The sequence below is a fragment of the Mytilus californianus genome, unplaced genomic scaffold (assembly GCF_021869535.1).
Source record: "Mytilus californianus isolate M0D057914Y unplaced genomic scaffold, xbMytCali1.0.p SCAF_15, whole genome shotgun sequence".
Lineage (NCBI taxonomy): Eukaryota > Metazoa > Mollusca > Bivalvia > Mytilida > Mytilidae > Mytilus > Mytilus californianus.
This window is the reverse complement of record NW_026262637.1, coordinates 28,872,370-28,898,227: the sequence shown is the minus strand read 5'-3', so window position 1 is coordinate 28,898,227 and position 25,858 is coordinate 28,872,370. Positions and strand designations below refer to the sequence as shown.

At 32.1% G+C, this 25,858-nt stretch overlaps 2 protein-coding genes across 2 annotated transcripts in view; one reads left to right on the top strand and one right to left on the bottom strand.

The window, feature by feature from the left end:
- The window catches only part of LOC127725818 (uncharacterized), a 160,413-nt gene that overhangs the window by 16,392 nt on the left and 118,163 nt on the right, over positions 1-25,858 (top strand). The window lies entirely within an intron of this gene.
- Positions 6,917-10,786, bottom strand: LOC127725817 (uncharacterized). The gene is made up of 5 exons (XM_052233106.1): positions 10,721-10,786; positions 10,352-10,512; positions 8,613-8,711; positions 7,753-7,941; positions 6,917-7,385 (listed from the first exon to the last, which is right to left on the bottom strand). The coding sequence occupies exons 1-5, from the start codon at positions 10,721-10,723 to the stop codon at positions 7,166-7,168; spliced, it is 672 nt and encodes a 223-aa protein (XP_052089066.1). The 5' UTR covers positions 10,724-10,786; the 3' UTR covers positions 6,917-7,165.

Sequence of the window (25,858 nt, the reverse complement as noted above, 5' to 3'; positions counted from 1 at the left end):
TTTATCCAAATTGAAAATTGGTTTTTTTCTTTTCACTGCGATCTTCACATAAAAAAGTAGAACACATTTTTCAAATTTTAAAAGGAGTTCATAAATTTTTACTTAATATAAGTAGTTCTTGTAAAATCAAATTAATTTTACCATTCGTTGGCTTTGATATATAGATTTCTTTAAGTAATATATCAAAAACATTTCCCTTACATCAATTGGTGAAAAACATATTTTAAAATGTGTTCATCAATTTTTACTAAATATAAGTAATTCTTGTAAAATCAACTTAAATTTTACCATTTGTAGACTTTTGATTAATTTAGAATAAAGTAATGTATCCAAACCATTTCCCTTATAAAAGATTATCTTTCCAAATAGAAAATTCTTTTTTCTTTTCATTACGATCTTCACATCAAAAAGTAAAAACAAGTTGCTTTCTTTAAGACCGCTGACTGGTCACCAAAAAATTGTTGCTGAATTTTTGTTTGCTTTTGAATTGAAATAATTGACTGTGAATAGAATAAGATAATGATGATGTAAAAACACCTTTATTAAAATATGTAATTGTCTGTAGATTCTTGCACAAGTTAGTTGAAAGAAACGTTGGGTAGTTGTGAATTGAAAAGTGTATATATACAGCTACTATTTGAATATACATTTTAAGGCTCGACTATTTTATTTATTATTTGGGAGTGTACATCATTTTTTCGTAACCCTTTTGCAAATCCAAGCTTCTACAAACCGTATGTCTAATGCCAATTGCACTAAACCAATTGCAATATAAATGTAAGCACTCAGTTTGCTTTATAATCTGAATGCATTTATTTTATCTATCATTTCTTCATATTATGTTTCCTGGATGCCGTCAATTATTCTCAACTCGTTATTGAAGCTGTCTGTACTCATGGTAGCTGTTGTACAGATAAATTTAAAGCGCAATTTTCCTGTAGAGAATTTTCATGAGAGTAACACACCAGCTTCATTGGTACATCTTATATAGATACTTATTTTGGTCTCATAAAACATCTCAAATTTTAAGGATTTCCTGATTTTAATGAAATCAATCCAAATATTTTACATGAAAACTCTGTTTTGAAGAATATCTTGTTTTCAGAAGTTTTATGAATACCTGAACATATTCTCAAAAGAACCAATTTATATAAAAAGATATGTAGATATAAAAAGATATCAGGATTAAAATGTTGTACGCCAGACGCAAGTTAAGTCTACAAAGAAACATCAGTGATGCTCGAATAAAAAAAAGTTAAGAAGGCCAAATAAAGTACGAAGTTGAAAGGAATTCATGACGTAAAATTTCGAAACAAAGGTTTTGCCGAATACATCTAAAGTGATCTATTTCTGGGGTAGAAAATCCTTAGCATTTCGAAAATGTCAAAGTTTATAATAGGACAGTGACTCAAAAAAGAAAAGAAAAGAGAAACAACTAGAGGTTAGAATACCGCAAGTAATGATGACCGTGCTTGAAAGCCGCATGTTACTGACGTGTCCTGAATTTAGATAAGAAAAGCGAAAATTCGCATTCACGAGTGAAATTAATATTTATGCATGCACGTGGTATTTTTGCACAAGAAATAGTAAATAGAAAGCATACGCACTGATACTCTAAATAAGAATACGCATTTGCGTCATCACATATATTAATCTAATAGTTGAATTCGGATGTCAAACTACATACCTCAAGTGTTTTGACTCCGTATTCATTGCCATTTAATCCGGAATTTGTGTGAACAGGGTGATATATAATGTGAATGAACCAAGACGTGTAGGATAGCTGGTCAACACAATGAATACAATTTTCAAAATCGTACCATAGTGCAAATATTTAGATGCTATAAGTTTGGACTATTAAAACAAACAAAGAAAAAAAGAATTGAAATTTTATAATTAACATACATTCCTGTTAATGATTTTTTTCCCGAAAATTTGGAATATAATATCAATAAACACAAACGACAAGTATTTACGGATGAACATTTTATTTATCAAATTAATCTCATAAATCCATACTAAAACAGTATAATTAATTAACATAGTAGTTAAATTTTGTTATGCTTATTGAATAATACTAATTACGTTTTTTTTTTGTGATTTAAAATCCTTGTGAATTGAAACCATGCAAGTATTTTTTCATCCACAACCGTTTAAAATTTAGATATTTAGCTAACTTTGAGGACGCATCCCTGCTCATTGGTGCTCATACGTTGCATATAATTTTCATTAATATAATGACTTTTCAAACCTGTGAGACATAACGCACGTATATATATGACAATTTTAATTATATTCTATTAAGAATAAATTAAGTCTCAGTCTAAACTTAATAATGAATATTCTCTTGGTCTGGTAGTATCTATTAATGAAATTAGATACTTTTTACAGAAAAATCCTTTTGTTTAATTATATTTCTGCTTTCCGACCACTGTGTTTCCGCCTAAGATAAATATTTATAACAGAAATATCGTCTTCTTAATTTTCTTCATGCTTTCCGACATTTTCCCATGCTAAGATTGAGCATGTTGAAATACAAAATATCAAATGATAAACGTTCAGAAATAATCAGTTTATTCTGGGACATTATATATCAATAAACTATTCCCATGTTTATTGTAACAATGTACAATAGCACGCTGTATTAAATACTACACACACAACGCGTACTGGGACCGTCTCAAATCATGATTATATAATTGCTTTATCATTATACTTGATATTTAATAAACATTCGCATTATTAAAACACATATGTTTTGTTGACTGCAACCTAGTCTTTATTGTTTTACTTTCCAATCTACAAATGAACTTTGATTGTTAAAACATACAATGTCACGTGGTAGCATATCCGTAGAGGGACCGTATCAAAGACATAGATAACTGCCTGTATAAATGATCGAAAATTTTCGAGACTTTCCGAGAATCTTGATTCCGAGGATATCGAATGGCCCATAGACACTTCCAAAACTCACCAATATATAAGCGTGAACCTCTCAGGAGGTTCACGCAAAAAAAAAGAGTATCTTTGGAGTCGTTCAAACATTTTCATCTTATTATAAGTATTTCTTGTTAAATTAAATCTTACCATTGTTATTTCTTTGTTCGAGTCAAAATTAAATCTGATTTATAAACTAGAAAATATGGATATTTATAAGCCTAACCAAGGAAATTAACTTTATCTAGCTGATATTTATGTTTTGATATCTTCGCTTTAACAGCTTTTTGTAGAGTTAATAGAATTAACGACATTCTAAAGGCGTACCAAAGTGTAATTATGGTATCTTTGATGAGTTTTTATATCCCAAAGGGACAATCCAGGCGACAAGAATTACATTGGAATGTGTCCCCCCTCCCGAAATAATGGTCTTACATTTCATTTTTTTTTTTGCATTTTGTTGGATTTGTTTGGATTGTGAAAATCTTCCGAGGTTTTGATAAGTAAGAATTGTTAACCACGTTTAAAGATAAAGATGGATTGGTATTTTATGTCAAGTTGCAAATATAATATGCAAATCAGGGCGAAACACGTTAATGAGATATGAATATGAAGACTTCATTGTTCATGCTGAACTGGATAATTTAAGGTAAAAGTCTACAGGAATATATGTCACCCTACATAAAAATTTTATTCCGCGAGTCGACCATTCTTCGCTCTTACTCCTAAATGACGCATGCTATACGGAGAAACGGTTGATACTGCTTCAAGTCTTTGTTATTACCTAGACGGGGTCAAACCCACGACTTCTTGCAGCATGCTACGAAGAGATGACAAAGATGGTTCAAACTTAAAGAGAATCTGATAAAAAAAGAAGATCCTGCCGACCAAAATTAATATGGAATATTGTTACCAATACCACATTTTATATTTCGCTGACTATCGGACTCATCCGTGGTCTTGATGAATAGAAAGCTAAATCCAAATTTTGAGAGCGTCTGATAAGATAAAAAATATTAACAAAAATACCGAACTCTAGAATAAATTTAAGAAAGGGAAAGTCAATAAAACCTAACAAAATCAAACGCTCGATTATATCAACGAACGAAACGAATAGAAAAACAACTGTCATCTTTCTGACTTGGTTAAAGCATTTTGAATTGGTGGGTTTAACCTAGTTGTATAGCTCCGCATTGTATGACACTTGTATGACAGTTGTTTACAGGTCCGTTATATTGAGAAATTAGGTGAGCAACTCAAACAGACGCAATGGGTTAATGTGGCAATAATTGAGGTCCATTAGCCAAAACTGAACTACAGACATACAACTCAACTGACTTTAACAACATTCAAACATATAATTTAATCTGACAAAGACGTCAACAAAACAAGTTTTGTAATAGAAATACACTTCCAAGGAAATGAAGGCTCTAACCGACGACAAGAATGAATTAGAATTTTTACAAGCCCCTCCAGAAAAAAGGTTCTCTATTTCAAATTGTTCTGATTATCCCGATTTTGATGTCTGAAAACGTTCATTCAAATTTGAAGATGACCCGACAAAAATGAAGGTGCTAGCATGTTGCCAACAACATTATGATGAACGGGACACCAATATTTTACTTCGTTGCATGGAGCATTAAAGGTTTAAGAATTTTATACAAAGTATTTGAATTCAACTGATGAAAGCTTAATGTAGACAGCATTTTGGAAAAAAATATTTAAACAAATGAAAAGTTTCGTTATAGCTAACTTAAGGTTAAGTTTATTTATTTTAAGACCCCTTTCTGTCCACCCCCTCTAAATAAAAACCATTCAACAGGTAATTACTTCTTTTGCTGATGTGATTTAAGGTCATCATTATACGTCGTTATTAAATATTCAAAATCGGTTAAAGTAAACTTTATTTAATAACATTGCATCGCAATAAACAAGAAATATGATAACATAAAAGCTATTACAACTAATATTAAATCCTTTCCTCACATATACAATACACATATATGATGACAGCAAACAAATAAATAGTAAAGCTTTAGTTATAGAAAACAAAAGAAGGAGTCACACATTTGCTTGGCAGAAGAAAAAAAAAACAATGAAAAAATCAAAACTCCACAGAAAAGAAAACAAATGGGGACAAAACTGCTGAACTGGAATGTTAAAACCTTTTTAACTGTTTAATTAAACATCAAACGTTATCAAAAATGTTAGAGTTAGTTTCGTAATTATATGCATTTTTTCCAAACAAAAGCGTTTCAATATCAATATGTGTGTTCATGTTTATAAAATCATTAACCGGAGACATTCTTTTGTTGTAATATAGTTGGCTTTCAAGATGTCATCTTCAACAGGAGAACCACAGGAGCATTAATATCATTCACTACATGTTTCTCTTTTTAAATCAGTATTTAGGGAACAGCATTGACGCCTTAGCCTTGTTTGCAGTATATTATATTGTCAAACAGGAATATGAAGGTTGTTTTTCATGCGATTGATGTGTTTGAGCTTTTGATTTTGCCATATGATAAGGGACTTTCCGTTTTGAATTTTCATGAAGTTCGGTTTTTTTGTTATTTTACTTTTTTCTAGACCCTTCACTTTAATATTTAGGAGGTCTGAATTATCCACCCTTTATTTTCCGCTTTCATTGTGGGCGTTTCCTTTATCAGGAACTCTCAATGCTGAATATTTGAAAGCCAAGGATTTGTTAGAACCGAAACAGTTGAAGAGCTTAATGACCAAACAGGACCTAAAATAAAAGCCAAATCTATCTTGGGTCAAATGTGCCGGATGAGAGTAGGATTCACTTCCATCCATATGCCATTTGTAATATGAAGCGTTTTCACGTGATATTGGGAATAGGCAGTGTGTTCAAGTTTCTGAGACAATAGGCAGTATCTTCAAGTGCCATCCGTTTTAGAAAGTTTGTTCACGTGCCATCAGTTATAGGTTGCACTTTGTAAATACAGCTGTTTTTTCAAACCACGCTTCTTTTGGGGAGATATAAAATATTCATAGACAATTAATTTTGTTTACGTACTGGTTCCTGAATATGACCTCTATAATTCATCTCATAGAGACATAACTTGGGAATGTTACCAGTAAATATACATATTCATAGTGATCAAGTTGAAGTCTGTGGAAATCAAAGTCAAGGTTGGGGTAGTATAAAAATGTAATGTAAGTTTAAACTCTTAGAAGTTCGAGGCATATAAACGTTGAAAATATGCCGCACAGCCCTATATTTTGACCTTTGAAAAAGATAGTAGTGCATATAAACTTTCCATTCTAGGATATTTATTTTTTCAAAACTTTATAGTAAAAGTGGTACAGTTTTAGCCGTGAAAGTAGTTCCTATGGGAAATTGCATTGTTGATATTTACAGAAATGCAACCTATAGAAGGTTTGTTTACGTGCCATCAGTTATAGAAAGTTTGTTCATGTGCCATCAGTATTCGGCAGTGTATTCACGTGCCATCAGTATTCGGCAGTGTGATTAAGTGTCTTTAGTAATCGGCAGTGTGCCATCAGTTATAGACAGTTTTTGCCACGTGCCATCAGTAGTAGGCAGTTTGTTCACGTGCTATCAGTAATGGGCAATATCTTTACGTGCCATCGGTAATAGGCAGTATATTAACATGCCATCAGTTAAAGGCAGTGTATACATGTGCCATCAGTTATAGGTAGTGTGATCACGTGCTATCAGTTATAGGCAGTGTGTTCATGTGGAATTAGTATAAAGCAGTGTGTTCACGTACTGTCAGAAATGTGCAGTATCTTCACGAGCCATCGGTTATAGGAAGTGTGTTCACGTGACATCGCAAATTAGTAGCGTAAGGCATGTTATCGTTTTTTCAATGGAAAATAAACTAAACTAATGACAAATAGCACGTTCATTAGGAGTATATTCTCTTTAACTCATGCAAATTATTGCTTAGTTTACACTAAAAAAACAAAAACAAAAACTACAAGACACAGCTATATTAAAGTTTGTTTTATTTATACATTAGTCACTATTACAAAAACATGGCATAATTGATGATGAAATGAACAATATTACAAACAACAACAAAATATCACAGTCTGCATGGATTTAAAAACTTTCCGAATCAGTGAGGTTCAAAATGTGAAGCATGTTATCTTTTCCTTCTTCTCCTGTTGCTTTTGATGATAACATTAAATTTGACCTACAGCACACCGTGTGGATAGTTTTTTGAAAAAAAACCTACTAAAACAATGAATCAAAAAAGCTGTTTACGAGTTCATTCTTTGATTTCTTCGGTTGGACACATTCAAATCGACTTGCAGCACAGTTAGTGGGTAATTCGATGTCCACTTTTTGACATTGGTGTTCTTTAAATTCTGGACAGAATACGGCAATCCTACGTTTGATGAAGTTGTCTGGAACACACTTAAATGATTTGCTCTTAAAAGAAGGTTGATCGTATCTGGAATTAAAAATAAATTCAAATAGTTATGTGTCAAATTAGCCAGCTTTAATCTTCAATATTTGATCAGAAATCTAAAAGAATTGGACTAGATAAGCTGGAACCTCTTACTTTACCACTAAATTAATTAAAAAAATGATATGAAATAAAGCTTTATAAAATGTAGAATGAAGTATTAGAAACTGTGAATGTGAACATATACAACTGTTTGCTACTACCACTACAATTACCACTACTATTACTACTTGTACTACTATTACCATTACTACTACTACATGTACTACTACTGCTTCTACAAGAATCATTTGAAAATTTTGAATAAGGCACATAAGAAAAAACAACAGCTTTGTGAAACATGACTACTTACGTGCAATTCATGTAGAAAACTTTCTGTTCCCATGGACGTACAACATAACACTGGGTCAGTCTGGTTTTGTGTATGTCCTCGTCAAACATTTCCACATTTACAGCTGTTATGTTAACATAATTGCCCGGACAAACCTTCTCACATCTGCCTAGCGTTTTTCCAAGGTCACCGCCATCAATTGGACATTGTCTTTAAAAAAAGGGGACAAATCATATAAATTTTTTTTAAAGGAAAGAAGAAGACGCTGTATTTTTCTTAGGAATTATGTTGCTGGAAGGTCAACTCACAGCCAGATTTATGACTTTGTTATAATACAACACGCTGAGATTAAATATTATGATGACTTTCTTGTAATAACATAATCTGGTTGAATGTTAGGACCTTGTTGTAATAACACATTGTGAACAGATTTTATGACTTATTTGTAATAAGACATTATGAATGAATGCTAATATTGTGTTCTAATGACACATTAAACAAGAATAAAGCTTTAATTATATTTATCAAATGTAATTAAAAGACATTTGTTTTATGTCTTTTTTGGTGATATAGCACCTAACATTTTTTCTTATTTATACATTTTTGGTTTTCAATAGTTTGGGTTTGAGCGTTGCTGATGAAGGTAAATCCAGGTGAGCGCTTCGGACGCATGAAATTTATAAAATGTTATTTCTTTGATGATTTGCTAAATATCAGACAGTTACCAAGACTGTTGGGTATCATCTTTGTCGATTTTAGAACATCCAGATAGCAACAAATACATCCAGTTTCTACTACACCACCCCGTTGAGAACGATATTTATCCTCTCCATAATGACGGATGTCATAATAATTATTTATAAATATGAATATAAACTTACTCATGGTCAAGGGGAAGTTCCGGAGAGTATATTTTACAAGAATCCTCAACGAAGGATAGAAGATTTGGGTCTGCTACAAGGGCGCTTTCTATATCATCACTGAAAAATAGCAACACAATGAAAAAATGTTTACATTTTACTTATGACAGTATTTCGCAGAAGTTGAAAGTTCATTACATAATTACAAATCTGTATTCCTAGATTGTTGTCTTGGCAACGTATGCTCATTAGAATATGTGTCAATCAATCAATGACAAAGCTGTCCACTAGATGGACCTGCTTACAATACAATCATAGCGGCTGGTGTGTACATACATTATGTAATTTTAAAGAAATCTTTAACTGTGTAAATAACAACGTAGCTGCCATAGATAAGTCAAAAGTGATTATATATGTTAATATGTCCATGGCAGTATTTCCAATTCAGAGTAGCTCTTCTTTGAGAAAACTAACGTCATGAATTTGTGAGAGTGTGTTTCTGGAATCCTTAAAAAAGTATGTGTATAACCGTGAATTGCTGCATCAAATAAGTCTCTTCTACAGTACTAAAGCCTGCATTATGCAAATTTTTATATTTCTAACTGAAAATATTTTGTAGGGTATGTATATTATGTATCAAACAAACATATATTCTATCATCAGCTTATTTCAAATTTACATGTAAATGCATGTTTAAATACAGTACTGACAATCACTTATAATATATGTTTGTCATTATCAATCAGTGTTTTTATCTATTGTTCATCGTTTGAAACAAATATACAATGCCAGCTGAGAGCAAATTTACAGATCTAACATTGTTGGGCTGATGTTTAGACGAGTGGTATATACAGAATGTACACAGCCATGTATCACAATCACTGCTGGTGATCCGATGGATAAATTTGTTGTAGAATTGACACTGGTTCAGACGTACTTATATATATATATAATCAAGAGTCTATCCTAAATTGAGGTAAATTATATGGCCTTCCAAATACCGTTTCGATCCCTAACATCACTGAAGAGACATTAATTGTCGAAATCCGGATATGGTGTACTAATTTTTGCACCTTTTGTTTGTGGTATACCATCTTTTCCGCAAGTTTATTGTTTTCTGTTTGGTATTTAATTAATAATTCTAAAAGATCCATTTTGTAACATCTTGTGATCCGTTTATTTGGCAATCGCCAATGGCAGTCAGCAGGGTTTAAGAACATCTGTTGTTCGACCTGTTAGTCAAAAGCGTTTTGTTAAAATATACTTTTTCACTTTTTTGGTCTTATGGAAAATGTTGTTTGTGCTGTATTTAGAAATTTGTTTTGCATGCACACGTATAAAAATTGCGGTTTTTATCCAACGCAATCATAGGTTTTAACGTTTTTTTCAATTTAGACTTGTATATATATATATACAAGTCTAAATTGAAACTAAATTGAAAACATATATATATATATAAGATACTTGCATGTCTTATCTGCTATTTCTCGGTTTTTAAATTTTGTATTTGTCTTCTTGGTTCCTTTTTTTTTTTAATTCAGACGATGTGATAAATCAAACAAAAACTAAAGCAAATTCCTTTTTTACAAGTAACAAGAAAGAAAACACATAAAAACTGATGTAAAAATTTCATACTCGCATAGTCATGAAAATAAGAAAGCGACTTCTGCTACAAAGATCTACTGTAATACTGTAATTTAGAAAGATGTATAATACTTGTCAGAATGTCGAGAACATAACTGGTTAAAGAATGTACTTACTATTTATACGGCTTTGTATATTGATCATTACATCCAGGATTATGTTTAAATTCTCCATTACATATTCTGACCCTATCAGGCCAATTCATTTCTGGAGGATCCATACACTTGTAAGCTTCATTTACTCCTAGTAGCGCAAACCAAACAACAAAAATATTCATCTAGATAAAAGAAAAGTTTAGAATTGTAATAACAGCATTTTGACTATATTTGTACATAAAATCCCCGGATATAAAAGACCTAATGTTAAATACTAGAGTTCTATACTATACTTTTATATTACCAATCATCTTTTTAAACATAAGATACGATATTTTATGCAGCTTTCCTGAACTTAGATATCATAAGTGAAAGAAAGACTTTTCTTACCATGTTTAGATCGTTAGAACAACTGTATTTTCTGAATACCTCACACTCTCGTTTCTTTTATGTGTTATAATGCGACGAGGAAAAAGATTTAAAAGCCAATCGCAGGTTGTGTTACAAAGACCCTATTACGTCACATGTTTCTATTTATTCAAATTATTTCTGTGTACCAATTAATCAACTATCTTTCAAACCACAATAAAAAATGCATACATATAAATAGTAAAAATAATGAAGATTAATTGCGTCAGAGGGAAGGGTTTGTTTACATCAAATAAGGTCATGTGTTGAACCTACTGTGCACTAGAAGTTCCTTATAGTGTTCCGTGCATATGTAAATATTCATAATTCAGAATAAGATCTAGAGTCCACATCAAATATTTGCACCTTACTTTAAAATGTTTCACCAATTAAAAAATAAAAAATCAGCATCTGGTTCATATACACTTGGTTATTTTTGTCATTAAGCAATATTGTGTTTCTATAGTTATAATAGTATACAGAATGTGGTAATACAATAGGCGCCCGGGGAGTCTTTTTATTGGAAAGTTGTTGTCAGATTGGCTGTCAAACGAAGACATTGTATCTCATTTTCAATAAGTAAAAACAAAGAAACGATGACAATTTTGGGGTAACTGTTAGCATCGTTTGAAACGTGCGTTTGGCGTAACAAAAAATAAGCCTGGTATAAAAGTATAACAACAATACCGAACTCTAATAAAATTCAAAAAGGGGAAGTTCATAAAAACTGACAAAATCAAACGCTATAAATAAAATGAACAATTGAAAAACAACTGCCATATTCCTGGCTTGATACAGGCATTTTCCGAAGAAAATGCTGACTTAAACCTGGTTTTATAGCGTTGGCTAATCCTCCCACTTGTATGACAGTTGTTTATAGTTCTGGTAAGCAACCCAAATAGACATACTAAGCTAATATGACAATATGGGATTCAGCAGCCAAAACTGTGTAAGCATTCATCACAGACATACAACAGTATCTTTGATGCGTTTATAAAAAAATGACATTAAGGGCTCGGTTATTATAATGCGTATCAGTTGTCGAAATGCACATCTGGTGCAGTAAAATTGGTACTGTTCATGTTACTATAAAGAAAAACACCAAACAATTTAGTTGATATATCTTTCAAATATTAATACACCAATAACGATCCAACTTCATTCACATGGTATCAAGAAATACATTTTAACAAATGACACCGCCGTTGGAAAATTGTGTTCGGTCGATGAGATTATTTATAGTTTGGACACAATAATCGGATGTAAACATGACCGGAAACACTAATTTAAAAGAGCATTACTACTAAAACTTGCTCGAACTGATCATAAAAAAAATATTCAATATCTTCTTTTAAACAACTTTTTTTCTAATGAATCAATCACGTGATTAGAAAAATGTGTTATGTATCAGCAATATTTTGTTCTACCACTATGATTTATATAATCAACAGTAATGGGATATAAGTTCGTTGTTTATTGAATTTTTCAGAACGGTTAGGCTTAAGTATGTTCAGTGATGTTACAGAAACGATTTTTAAACAAAGAATGACGACAACGGATGGTAAATAATAGTGTTTGAAATGTGTTTACTGATTAGGTTCTCAAAAAATAAAATGATTTCCGATCTGTTTTTTTAAATTTTAAGATTTATTTGTTATTCTATTTGTTATGTATATGTAGCTGAAACAACATCGTATATTTCAAAAATCAGTTATTAGTTTTATAATTAACGTCACATTGTGGCTCAGCTTTGTCGTGTATTGTTAGAAAATGTAGACCTAAAGTTAAAATTCTAAGCCCGAAATTGCACATGTTTGAATGCCTAACTGATAGAATTAGCGTACTTTGATATATTTAGTTAAGTTAATTAGAACAAACAATTTAAGTCGATAACTCCTATTTATGCTATCGACATTTGAATCTGTTGTTTCTTCCTGATAAGAATAATTATTTTCATTGAATTTAGTAATAAGTACTTGAGCAAGATCAAGTTGGATACTTTTTGCTAGTGTTAATCATACAATGTAAGGAGGTTATAACATTGAGAAATAGGGAAACTCCAACCCCAAAGTTTGGACAGGGATAACAATATGTTTCACAGACGCAGTTATTTGATAGATTTGGGAATAGAAGATAATGGTTTAATGTTCAACTCAACTATCCCAATGATAAGCCAAAAACCAACACCACCGCCCATTTGAATCCAAGGGGTCAGTTACAAATATACACCAGCGTCCATCTCAAGCACTGTGGTAGGCCCAAAACACACACCATCGGCCACTCAAAGCAAGTATCCACACTTGTAATCCCGAAACACACTACTCTCCATCTCAAGCCGAATGTTCAGACCTAAACACATAACTGTCCATATGAAACCCAGTGGTCAGACAATAACAAAAAAGTCGAGTCCAAGGTAAATTAAAAAATGGGGGAAGTTCAATAAACTTGAAAAAATGAAACGCGTGACCATATCAACCAACGGAACGATTGGAAAACAACTGTCATATTCCTGGCTTAGTACAGGCATTTTCTTAGGCAATTAGTGGTTTAAACCTGGTTTTTATAGCTAGCTCAATCTCCGACTTGTATGATAGTTGTCATAAACCGCCATACGAGATCAGAATAAACAAAGAAGCAAGTTCAAATCTGTAGACATGATAAACCCCAAAGATATAATTGTATTATTGATGGTCATCAAACAAAATCATGCATTACTGTGAATTGACTGTGAGTGTTGCTCTCCGCCTATTGCAGTTTATTCAAAATCCTGACCAAATTGCAATTAGTTTTATAAAACCAAACTGTTCAACTGGTCAGAAATTTCAACTAACTGCTGTAGAAAACCACAGTCTAGTCGTGAAAGTGCAAGGAGATAAAATAAAGTATACTTACAATCCTATTAGACTTTAATTCCACTTCATTGATATTACAGTCAAGTCACAGTAATAAAACACACAATTACTGAATAAGCGAGAAATAAAAACCAGCTGAACATAACAAATGAGTGTTCAAAATAATAGTTTAACTGTATCAGGAATATGACAGTTATTTTTCTTTTGTTGTTGCGTGAGTTGACATAGTCGAGCGTTTGGTTTTGTCCGTTTCATGGTCTTTCCACTTTATTGAATTTATCTTGGAGTTTGGAATTTTTTGTTAATACTTTTATTTAATACTTTAGTGGTTGGGATATAGATTACTACTTTTAAATCATATTGTGTTTTAAGTTTGCACTAATTTTTTTATTTTTTGTTAGGTACATCAAATGTTAAAAATGTGTTTATTAATCTATACGCAGATATACAATTAGCACTTGGCATAATTATGCTTAATGGTGAACCACTTACATTTTAGGACATGTAAATTGAACTGCCAATTGCAGCACAACTCAACAGTATGTTTGGAAACTGATGGATTATCTTTGCTTAAAAATTAATAGAAGTTATAAAACATATTATATGTACATTATAAGTGAACCTCAATAAAGGCATTGATATCTACGATGGCATATTTATCTACTTTACCGGCTTTTGGCTGAAGCATGGTGATGATTGTTAGGCAAGAGTTATTTATACCTTTTAGACAGCGTTGTATTATTTACTTTCGTATTTATTCCTTTTAGACAGCGTTGTATTATTTACTTTCGTATTTTTTGCTTTTTAATTATGTAGGACTAAGTACGACACAAAAGCGACAAATCCCTGATTAATGATAAAACTGTAAGTTATACTAAAGTAACTTACATGTACTTCCAAAAGAACAAAATATAAATGTTATAAGAATAATAATCGTAAAATGGATGCGTTAGACCTAAATTATTAACTATAAACGGATACCTATTTCTTATTATTCATTTTTGGTGTATATTATTGTTCTTTAATATTCAAATTATACGATGTATAGGGTTAATAATTTGCGAAAATTCAGATGAAAAACAGACAACACCATTTCCATAAGAAAAACAGACAACACCATGTCCATAAGAAAAAAAACGATGAAAACAAACAAATCATCAGAACACTACACAGAAAAACAAAGACAAAAGGAAAATAACCTCACAAAACAATCGGAGAATAAACTCTCTCTAGAAGGGTCACCATTTTTCTGCTCACTATTGAAAGCTGCTGTGTTACCTCATGCTTATGGTCCATCATTGATTAAAGATTTTTCGGAGACCTTTGGTCGCTTTTCACTGTTACGCTATAGAGATGTAATATTGACTATTCATTATTTAGTTTCTTTTATATTTCGTGTAAAACAGGTGATACATTTAAAAGAAAAAAGAAAAATGTGTGTGTTCTTCAATAGAATATTTCATTAATTATTAAGCAAATTTTCCAAGGATTTTACCGTATGATAGCACATTGAAATACAAAGCAATCTTAGTTGAATCGCCTGTCACTTTCCATTGTTTGGTATTTTTCTACTTCTATCTATCAACTGCGCTATGATGTGCTTGTATTGTATATTAAATCATGGAGCTGTCAGAAAAAAACCCCTCTAAATAGAGTTCATCTGTAATGGCTTATTCTGCAATATTTTGCAGTCATTTATGCATAACAGAATAACTATGTTCACAAGGAAGGTAGAGTTATCTCCTATGACGTTCAATTTCACTTGATGAAAAATGGCTTCATGGAAAAAATCATAATTCATGCCAAAATTGTTATCCATTATAAATTTTCAGTTCAGTTTAACTGTTCTATTCTTGAATACTACATAAGTATCTAAATAATGCAATATTGATGCTTTTTGTGTCGATATTATGTTAATGAATGTTCTCTGTTCCATACATACATAACCTTTGACCTGTAATAATATAGAGAATCAAGGAAGGATGAATGAAAAATCATGGGTTTTATACCCGAATAACAGAAGATATAGCGACAATGAGACAGGAATCAAACGACCGACACTAAAAGCTAAAAGTAACATTAGAGGTCAATCTACGGCATTCAACAAAACACTGGTGTCTTTCCATCATACCAAACTATTAATCTCACCGAATAAACAAAGGATATGGATAGGTGTTGGATAGATAAGAAATGTACATATATATACTGTAAATGTTGAATAAAATAAAATGTACACATACTGAAAATATTGGATACAATAAAATGTACATATACTGCAAATGTTGGATGCAAATTTTTTTTAAGTATACTGTATATGTTGAATTATAGATTGAAATATACATATACTGCAAAGGTTGGATACAATAAAATGTAAGTTAACTGAAAATGTTAAATACAATAAAATGTACACATACTGCAATGTTGGCTACAATAAAATGTAAGTAAACTATAAATGTTGGATACAATAACATGCACATATACTGTAAATGTTGGATACAATAAAATGTACATATACTGCAATGTTGGATACAATAAAATGTACATATACTGTAAATGTTGGATACAATAAAATGTACATATACTGCAATGTTGGATACAATAAAATGTACATATACTGCAATGTAGGATACAATAAAATGTACATATACTGCAATGTTGGATACAATAAAATGTACATATACTGCAATGTTGGATACAATAAAATGTACATATACTGCAATGTTGGATAAATAAAATAAAATGTACATAGTACATTTTACACTAGTAATTGTTGGGGCCCTTTACAGCTTGCTATTCGGTCTGAGCCATGTCTCCGTGTTGAAGACCGTACTTTGACCTAAAATGGTTTACTTTTATAATTTTTGACTTGGATGGAGAGTTGTCTCATTGGCACTCATACCACATCTTCTTATATCTATTTACTCTGAATGTTGAAGCAAATGAAATAAAACATCAAACGAATAATACACGATACCAAAAAGAATTGTTCTGGTTAACATACTTGATTTTTGGTCTTTACAATCATTAGAGATCAAGCACATAATTATAACGTAGTGATTTAGGGAACGACTAATTTAACTGAGAGGAGTAGGAGTTTTTTTTTCAATTTGATTTTTTCCTGTTCCATGCAAGCATCAGATTATTCATTTTTTAGTTGTTTAAACTGCTACAAATTTAGTATGCCGGGGCCTTGGGTTTTTTCTCATTGTTGAATGACAAACAGACTAAACCGGGACGGACATTATTTTCCCCCCAGCTAAGGGTGCCATGGATTGGAAATTTGTCTGATGGGACAATCAAAGTAAGGTAAATTATCGTAAGTTGTTAAGGCATATAGTTACATATAAATATTTTATATTTTTTTCAAATGTCAAAATTGCGACTCTAATACCGTTAGGTTTCTTCGGTATGGACATGGACAGTAAACTACATTGCTAGTAATAATATTGAGAATAAAAATGGGGAATGTTTCAAAGAGACAACAACCCGACCAAAGAGCAGAAAACAGCTCAAGGCCACCAATGGGTCTTCAACACAGCGAGAAAATCCCGCACCTGGAGGCGGGCTTCAGCTGGCCCCTCAACAAAAATGTGCACTAGTTCAGTGAAAATGGACGCCACACTAAACTCCAAAACATATATAAAATTAAAAAAGCATACAAGACTAACAAAGGCCAGAGGCTCCTGACTTGGGACAAGCGCTAACATGAGGCGGGGTTAAACATGTTTTGTGAGATCTCAATCCTCTCCCTATACCTCTAGCCAATGTAGAATATTCAAACACACAGCATTACGCACAGTAAAACTCAGTTAAAAAGAAGTCCGAGTCCGATGTCAGAATAGGTAACAAAAGAAACTAAGCAAAATGACAATGATACATAAATTAACAAAGGACTACTAGCAGTTACTGACAGGCCAGCTCCAGACATCAATTAAACTGATTGAAAGATTATGTCTTCATCATATTAAAATCAAGCACAATCCCTTCCGTTAGGGGTTTAGTATCATACCATCATAAGATATATGAGAAGAACATAACCCGTATCATGCCACCAACTGGTTTAAGAATAAATGTGTTTATTTCCGATGCAAAGACCCTATGAGTGAATCAATATTAATTCCAAAATATGCCATCTTTATTGACCTGACAACAGTATCGTAACTATATCACTTCTGAATAAGTCTGTGTAAACGGTTTGTTAGCTTTTGAAGTGAATGACGACATTTTTGTGCTTTGTATAGAATATTACCATAAAAAAATGAATATGAAATACCTGAACGTATAATATGTCTGCATGTTGATTCATATTTACGAATGATGTCCTTGTATCGATGATAAAAGTTAGTAAATGTTATGACTAGTTTGTGATATCGAAAAAACCCTGGTGTAATAATTTTTCAGTAATACCGAGATTTCTTTCGTTAAAATCAAATACGTTGTTACATATACGAGCGAATCGAACAAGTTGAGATATATAAACACCATAATATAGTGACAAGGGAACGTCAACATCTAAAAATCGATAATTAATAATAGGAAATGAAAAATTAAATCTTTTATCGTAAATTCTGGTATTAAGCTTCTCGTTAAAGATATAGGAAAGGGCAGTGTTCATTGTTAGTATTAGCTTTATTCAACTTCATTTCAGCAGAATAAATCTATTTAGTGTACATACTGAAGTCGTCATTATTGAGAGCCAATATAACATCAAAATATCTAAAACTGTTATTAAATTTTTGTATCAGATGTTGTTTCGATGGGTCTTTGTTGATTTTAGTCATAAATTATAACTCATAACAATACAGAAACATGTTCGCAATAAGTGGTGCACAGTTAGTCCCCATTGGAATTCCGATAACTTGACGATATACGGAATCTCCATAGCGAACAAAAATGTTTACTAGTAAAAATTCAAGGACAGTTATCGTATCAAAGCAGTAAACATACAAATCTTGTTGCCAACATTGATAAATTAATGCAAATAGATAGGAAATACGAAAAACAAATTCATATTCAAATGATTATGAACATCTTTAACCGCATACCGAGTGCTCAATATCCCCTTTTCATAATTGTTAAAACTCATAAAAGATAAAAGGCTTATAGTTCGGTATGCCAGACGCATGTTTCATCTACACAAGACTCATCAGTGAAATCAAATACAAGTCAGAGCTATACAAACTGAAAGAGAAATAACCCTATTTAGTTTTATGCAATTTTCAAGGAAAGCAGAGTTATCCCCCATTCGTATATAAATGTGATAATTTTAATTGCAACTTCATCTATTTCGATGGTTTTCTGTTAATTTAGATCTTATTTTCAACTGACTTGTGAGCACATGCTGCTGTCCCTTTTAGATTTCATCTCCGGTTTTTTTTTGGCAGGGTTTATCAGGCTTTATCTATAGTTTTCTGTTTAGTGTTTCGCGGGTTGTTTTGTTTATTCTGTGATTGCTGTCTGGTAACTTTTTTACTTTTTACCTTTGTTATTCAGATCGTACATTTATATAAAAGACCGACCATATATTTAACATATTCTACCAAATCTAATTTTAAGAAGAAGTTCAATAAGATAGTTATTTAAAACTTATTTAAACGTATGGTAGAACAAACTGTTGGTGGAATGAAGTGCACACACGGAATCAATTTGTTCATATGTTTATTTATTGATGAATAACATAAAACAATTTAAGGTATAATTTTAACGATGTCTTCGTACTTTTCTTTGTCTGTATCTTAAGTTTAATATAAAATAAGCTTTAGTTACAACAATCTATGAATTATTGAAGTTATATAAAACCTTTTATCGATTTACCAAAGCATATAATGTATACAAGACGTGGTATACTTTGGTTTATATTTCGTTTACTTTTATAAAATTATAATTTATATGCAAAGTTTTATGGCTCAGCAATGCTAACGTGTTTTAATGGTTAAAGTTCGTTGAAACTGTTTGTTTTAACTGTTTTCAGCAAGTAGAACATTTGAAATTTGTTACTTTTGTGTTCTTCGATTTCCATACGATTAGGCAGCATGTTTTTTCTTTGACTTTTAAACAATTTTGTTGTTCGTTATATTATTTTAAAAATCGTATCTTTTGTTCTAATACTTACCAATATTATATATTAATAGTCATTAGAACAGATCGATAAGAGGTTTAGATGAAATCAATATTGAACAACGTAGGCCAGAATGGATAGTGATCATATATGCTCATACAGTCAAAATTCTGTGCATAGGATGAAAGTGATGGAGGTCAAATGAGTTTAAAGTTTTACGACATCATGATTTGGTTAACCGTTATGGAATACATGTATCCCAGATTACCATGGATATGATTGATTGCAAACAAAATCCTATGCTCATTTTCTCGATTGTGACATTACCGAACAGAGGCGTAGCCTCCCTTGAGGCAATGAGGCAACTGCCTCACTTAAATTTTGACAAAAAAAAAATATCTATGAGAAAGAGAGAGCACGAGTGTATTTGTGTACAACATGTAACCCACAAAGTAAAGATGATTCTAAAATATATTTCCTTAAGATGTCGAGAATTGCATGCACATTGTGTACATTTGACGGGGCCGTTACCGTGTCGGTGATACTCAATTACTCGTGTGGTACTTATATATATAAGAGGATCTGGATGTGGTTAACAAAATAGAGAATGGGTAAAAAGTAAAATAACAAAAATACTGAACTTAGAGAAAAATTCAAAAAGCAAAGTCCCTAATCAAATGGCAAAATCAAAAGCTTAAACACATCAAACGAATGGATAACAACTGTCATATTCCTGACTTGGTACAGACATTTTCTTATGTAGAAAATAGTGGATTGAACCTGGATTAAAAAGTGCAGAATTAAGGGCAAAAGAAAAAATAAAGAAAAGAGCAATGAAGGACCCCCATCCAGACCCTCATATCCGAGAGTTTGGTTAGATTTTGTTAGAAAGGTAAACTCACTTCGTAATGTCTGGATTAGAAAATTCAAGATCTTGTTCTCGTAAGAAATCAAGTGAGTCAAAATTTTAGGGGAGAAGACAGGATAACGACACATTACAATCGACTTCAACGGAAGGAGCAGGTAGACTTTATTCAATAATTTTTGTAAAAAAAGTAAGAAAGGGAATTTTGATATCTACAGTTCCTTTCGAATTAATATCAATACTTATATAGGCATGCCAGCTGAAGCACGCCTCCGGGTGCGGGATTTTCTCGCTGTGTTGAAGACCCATTGGTGGCCTTCGGCTGTATTCTGCTCTTTGGTCGGGTTGTTGTCTCTTTGACACATTCCCCATTTCCATTCTCAATTTTATTCACATATCACAAAATAAACACCCAGTTCAGTTTTTGTCCGATTTCCCTCCGAAAATATTTATTTGATTTTTTTGAAAACAAATCCAACCATTTTCGAAGACTTTATATTTTAATTTAAAAGCCATATGCATATCTGTTTTAACGCATAGGGTGTTGCATTTGGGTACTTGTTCTGGGGGGGGGGGGGGGGGGTATCAATAACGATTCTTTTCTTATACTTTGCATATAATTTTTAATGCTTTTCCTGTTCGATTGTTATGTGTGTTGTTCTTTTGCAAATCCACCTATCGAGATTTAAAAAGGGGAGTGTTGAGATCTGAAAAACTATTTTAACCTCGCCACATATTCACTTGCCTTACACATGTTAGTGTTTTTTTCTTCTTTTTTTTAAGGAGGGGAGTATTTAGAGTGTTTGATGTGAAAGGCTGATCCTTGATTGTATCTGTTTATTTTATTCACAATTTTAGTAGACATCAAGAAGATTAAGAACTTAACATATTGTGTACCCCTCTCCATTGTATGTTGTCTCTCTATGTAGCTTTTATTTTTGTTGTTGGTTTGCTGACTCATTGACGTATACAACACATTTACTTTTATTCATTACGGTTTTCTCTTCTTCCTCAATATCTGTGTATTTTAATTTACAGATCAGACCTCTAATTCTGACAAATTCGAATCATGTACGTCTCAAAATCACCCTCTTGCAAAAGTGTAGTTATGATTGACGAGGTTAATCAACTAAAGTGGTTTCTTGGTGGTAGTCCAAAGAGGTGTTCAATTTTAAAACGACATCTTCCCGATGCAAAATAGATCGAATATGTAAGTGGGAATGCAAATCATGAGACGAATGAAAGTAACAAAAACATGGCAAACGCTGTTTCCAAAATTCAGTTACCTAAACTTTGTGAGACTAGATGAACAACAAAGGTTGACACTCTCTCTGTATTTATAGCAAAGTATACGGATATAATATATTCACTTGAACACGTAAGAAATAAAAGCACGGTAACAGATGCTCGTATAAAAGCCCAGCATTTATGAACATGGTGGAAAATAGCAGTTTTATTGTTTCACTTGTTGTTGCGCTTCATGTATTAAGCTATACAAAACCTTTAACTCTTGCTCTTCAGAACTCAAAATGTGATGTGTTTATATATAGAATAAATATAAAAATAAGAAGATGTGGTATGATTGCCAATGAGACAACATTCCAAAAGAGACCAAATGACACAGAAATTAACAACTATAGGTCATCGCACGGCCTTCAACAATGAGTAAACTTCATACCGCATAGTCAGCTTTAAAAGGCCCCGCAATAACAAATGTAAAACAATTCAAATGAGAAAACTAACGGCCTGATTTATGTTCAAAATAATGAACGAAAAACAAATATGATATACAGCAACAAACGACAACCACTGAATTACACGCTCCTGACTTGGGACAGGCACATACAGAATGTGGCGGGATTAAAATAGTTTGAATGCGCACCAACTCTCCCCCTACTCTGGGACAGTGGAGTAACAGTACAACATAAGAACATACTATAAAAATCATTTGAAAAGGACTAAACCCATCATATCGATACAAAGCAGAAATACATCTAACAAAAACACAGAGTGGACGTGGCAGGTTATTTATATATCCCCACAACAAAAATACACTAAATACAGATCTGACAGTGCTCACAATTACTGACAGCTAGTTCAAAGTTAATAACAACTAATAAAAAAAAAATCATGCATCTAAGACTAAAATATCAATCAGTACACATCCAACATCAAATGGATTTAGTGTAAAGACGTCATTAACAGTCAGAGAAAAACATGACCTTGTGCAATGCCAAGATACACATATCGATAGATTGTAGAGCCATATATGTGCATATGTATATAAAAATAATATTTAGTTTGATTTAAATTTACTGGTTACAAAATCAATATTTTAAAATACAAATAAAAACAATATTCATAGATCTAATTATGGTGTTGAATTAGTAACCTTTTAGAATAAGTTTATTTAAAAGATCGATAAGTTTACCCGGATCGTATCAAAATTTTCGGGCTCGGTAAACAACATCTCCGTAAAAATTAGGATTTGCTATCCCGTTAAAAATAAGTTTTCTACAGGTACAACCAAACTCCCAAAACCAAATTTTTATATCTATGGAAAAATTTAGTAAAGGACTTTTTTTGTTTTTGATACTGACGAAATGTTTCAAAGGTTTATCTGGACAAAAGCAAAAGCAATCGCTGAACAGCACTGGTGTTGAGCTGTGTCCGCAAAGAACGACAGGTCGCATGCGGCATATATATGGAACGCCACAGCTGTCTTTTGTGGTACTCTGACATTACGTTATGTGGTAATTTGTCCAGATACACTTATAAAACATTTCGTCAGATTGTTTGGCCTCAATGACTTCGGGCTCACCTAATATTTTATCGTGATAAAGTCAGTATCAAAAACAAAAAGTCCTTTATTCTATATTTATTATTACTTGATGATATTTTGTCTTTACATAATATGGTGTTGACTTTACTTTATGATGTTTTGATAATACTCATATGGTATAGTCATTATATTTACTTAATTTACTTAATGATGTATTACATGATGTGGTTTTGTCTTTGACTTGATATGGTCCTGTCATTACTTAATATGGTTTTGTCATTACTTAATATGGCTTTGTATTAATCAAATATGGTTTTGTCATTACTTATTATGATTTCAACATTATTTCATGTGGTTTTGTCATTAGGCAATATGGTTTTAACATTACTTGATGTGTACGTGGGCTATCGTAATGTAGTTGTTTCATTACATGATATGGTTTTGTTATTTCGTAATGATGATTTGGCAATTCTTTATATGGCCTTTTTAGTTTCATTTACTTAATGATGTTTCAAAATTTGAAATATTTACACTGCATGATGTCATCGTTCCAGTATTTGGTGTGGTTCTGCAATCTCCGGCACAGAGTTCATATCCGTTCCATACGTGCTTCGCAATACTTCACTTATGTAGTGTTATGTAGTATAGAACAGAACGGATATGATCTCTGCTCAGGAGATTGGTGGTTCTGTCATTCTTTGATGTGGATATCACATTACTTGATGAGGTAAAATTACGTGACCATTTAGGGAAAAATAGTTCTATCTTTAAACCGATTTACATGTCGTTTGTTTTATGTGCCTCGGATGAGTGTGGCTATCCATCGAGTTAGAGTTCAATTTAAAGTTCGGGTTACTGTTCGAGTTTAATTTTCGAGTTAGTCTTAGAGTTGGTCTTCGAGTTCGAGTTAGAAATCAAGCCATAATTAGAATTAAAGTTCTAGTTAGAAGAATTGAGTTTCGAGTTGAACTTCGAGTTTGAGTCATATTTAAATGTATAGTTCGAGGTACAATTCAAATTCAATTTTGAAGAATTCGAGTCAGCTATTGAGGTATAGATCGATGCGATGTAAACTTCAAATTTGAGTCTCATTTAGATTTAGCGTTATTTGATATGAGTTCGTATATAAACTTTCTATCACACAGGGCTGGGCTTTTGGAAAGGGAACCGAGGAGAATGTCTACATTATGGGGGACGGGGGTAAAAAATGAGAAAAAGTACACACAAACATTTGTCATTTCGGGGGCTTTTATAGCTTACTACGCTCATTGTCAAAGGCAGTACGGTGACCTATAGCTATTAACTTCTACGTCATTTGGTATATATAAGTGGAGAGTTTTCTCATTGGCAATCATACCACAAAATGTTATTTCTATATTAGATTTTGGCAGTAAACATTTATAATATTTAAAATATTTTGAAATGATATATTTGTAAACTTTCATGGATTAATATAAAACTTGAACACATTGGACAGAAACTAATCTTCAAGATCAAGAAAAAGCATTTAAAGAAAAACATTTTATGATAAATTGACTTTTTACAGTCAACATTACAAATTTACACTGGCAGCATCAATCACAGGCGATACACAGGGTTCCATGGAACCCTTTTTGATTTTTCTTCTATAATACCGCTTCCATTTGAGAGCTATGAAAAAAACGGGCGGACTACGTGGTGATGGAATACCACCCTAATGTCCGAAATATGATTATTTTTAGTACTTTGTTTTCTCATTTTTGTCTGCCAGTACCCCATAATGTACGCATGTCTTTTTCATATCAAATAACTGAACAGTAACTCGAACTTTATTTTGAACTTTAACTCGATGGATAGCTGCACTTATCCGATGCAGATAAACAAACGACATAGAAATCGGTTTAAAAAAAAAGATCTAGTTTTTCCAAAATGGTCACGTGGTGGTGATAAGTTTTTTCAGTATCAAAGACTGATTGATATCATTAGTAGAGAAAAGATAACAATGGGGTTATGATTATAGCAGATTTGTTCCTGTATTGTTATGAATCACAGTTTATGATCAAACTCAGAAAAGATCCATCAGATTTACATTGAATAATGAATTAAATAACATTAACCATCACCTTCAGTTGATATTTTTGTTTCAAGCTTTTTAATTGCGCTTAATGCAGGTTCGGTATCCAACCAACAGTTGAAGATATTTTGGCATTTTTCCTGCAGTAGCGAGCACATTTTGACCCTGCTTTCCAAATTATGTGTGTTTTTTGTTTCCTTGGTCAATTAAATGGTCATCCTGTTGGTAGCTGCACTGTACAGGTTTACGTTTATTGTTTGTATTATGTGTTACGAGATACGGTCTAAATAGGTAAAGGGTGGGTTTGTACGCATGTATAAACATGTTAAACCCATCCACATTGTGTGCTTTTTGTACGAAGTCATGTAATCTAGGTGTGTTGTTTGTATTTTTTTTTGTCTTTGTTTGTACGTCTCTTTTTTCAATGGAGTCGTGTGTCGATGGTTTATTGGACATGTAAAAATAATGGACCGTTTGTAGTATTTAACAAGTGTGTCTAAAATTATAGAT

Bases quoted from the DNA above. Each gene is read 5' to 3' on its own strand.
- LOC127725817 (XM_052233106.1), bottom strand. The intron at 8,712-10,351 runs GTAAGTACATTC...GCTATTTTTCAG, and splicing joins TATACAAAGCCGTATAAATA to TGATGATATAGAAAGCGCCC. The intron at 7,942-8,612 runs GTAAGTTTATAT...CTTTTTTTAAAG, and splicing joins GAACTTCCCCTTGACCATGA to ACAATGTCCAATTGATGGCG.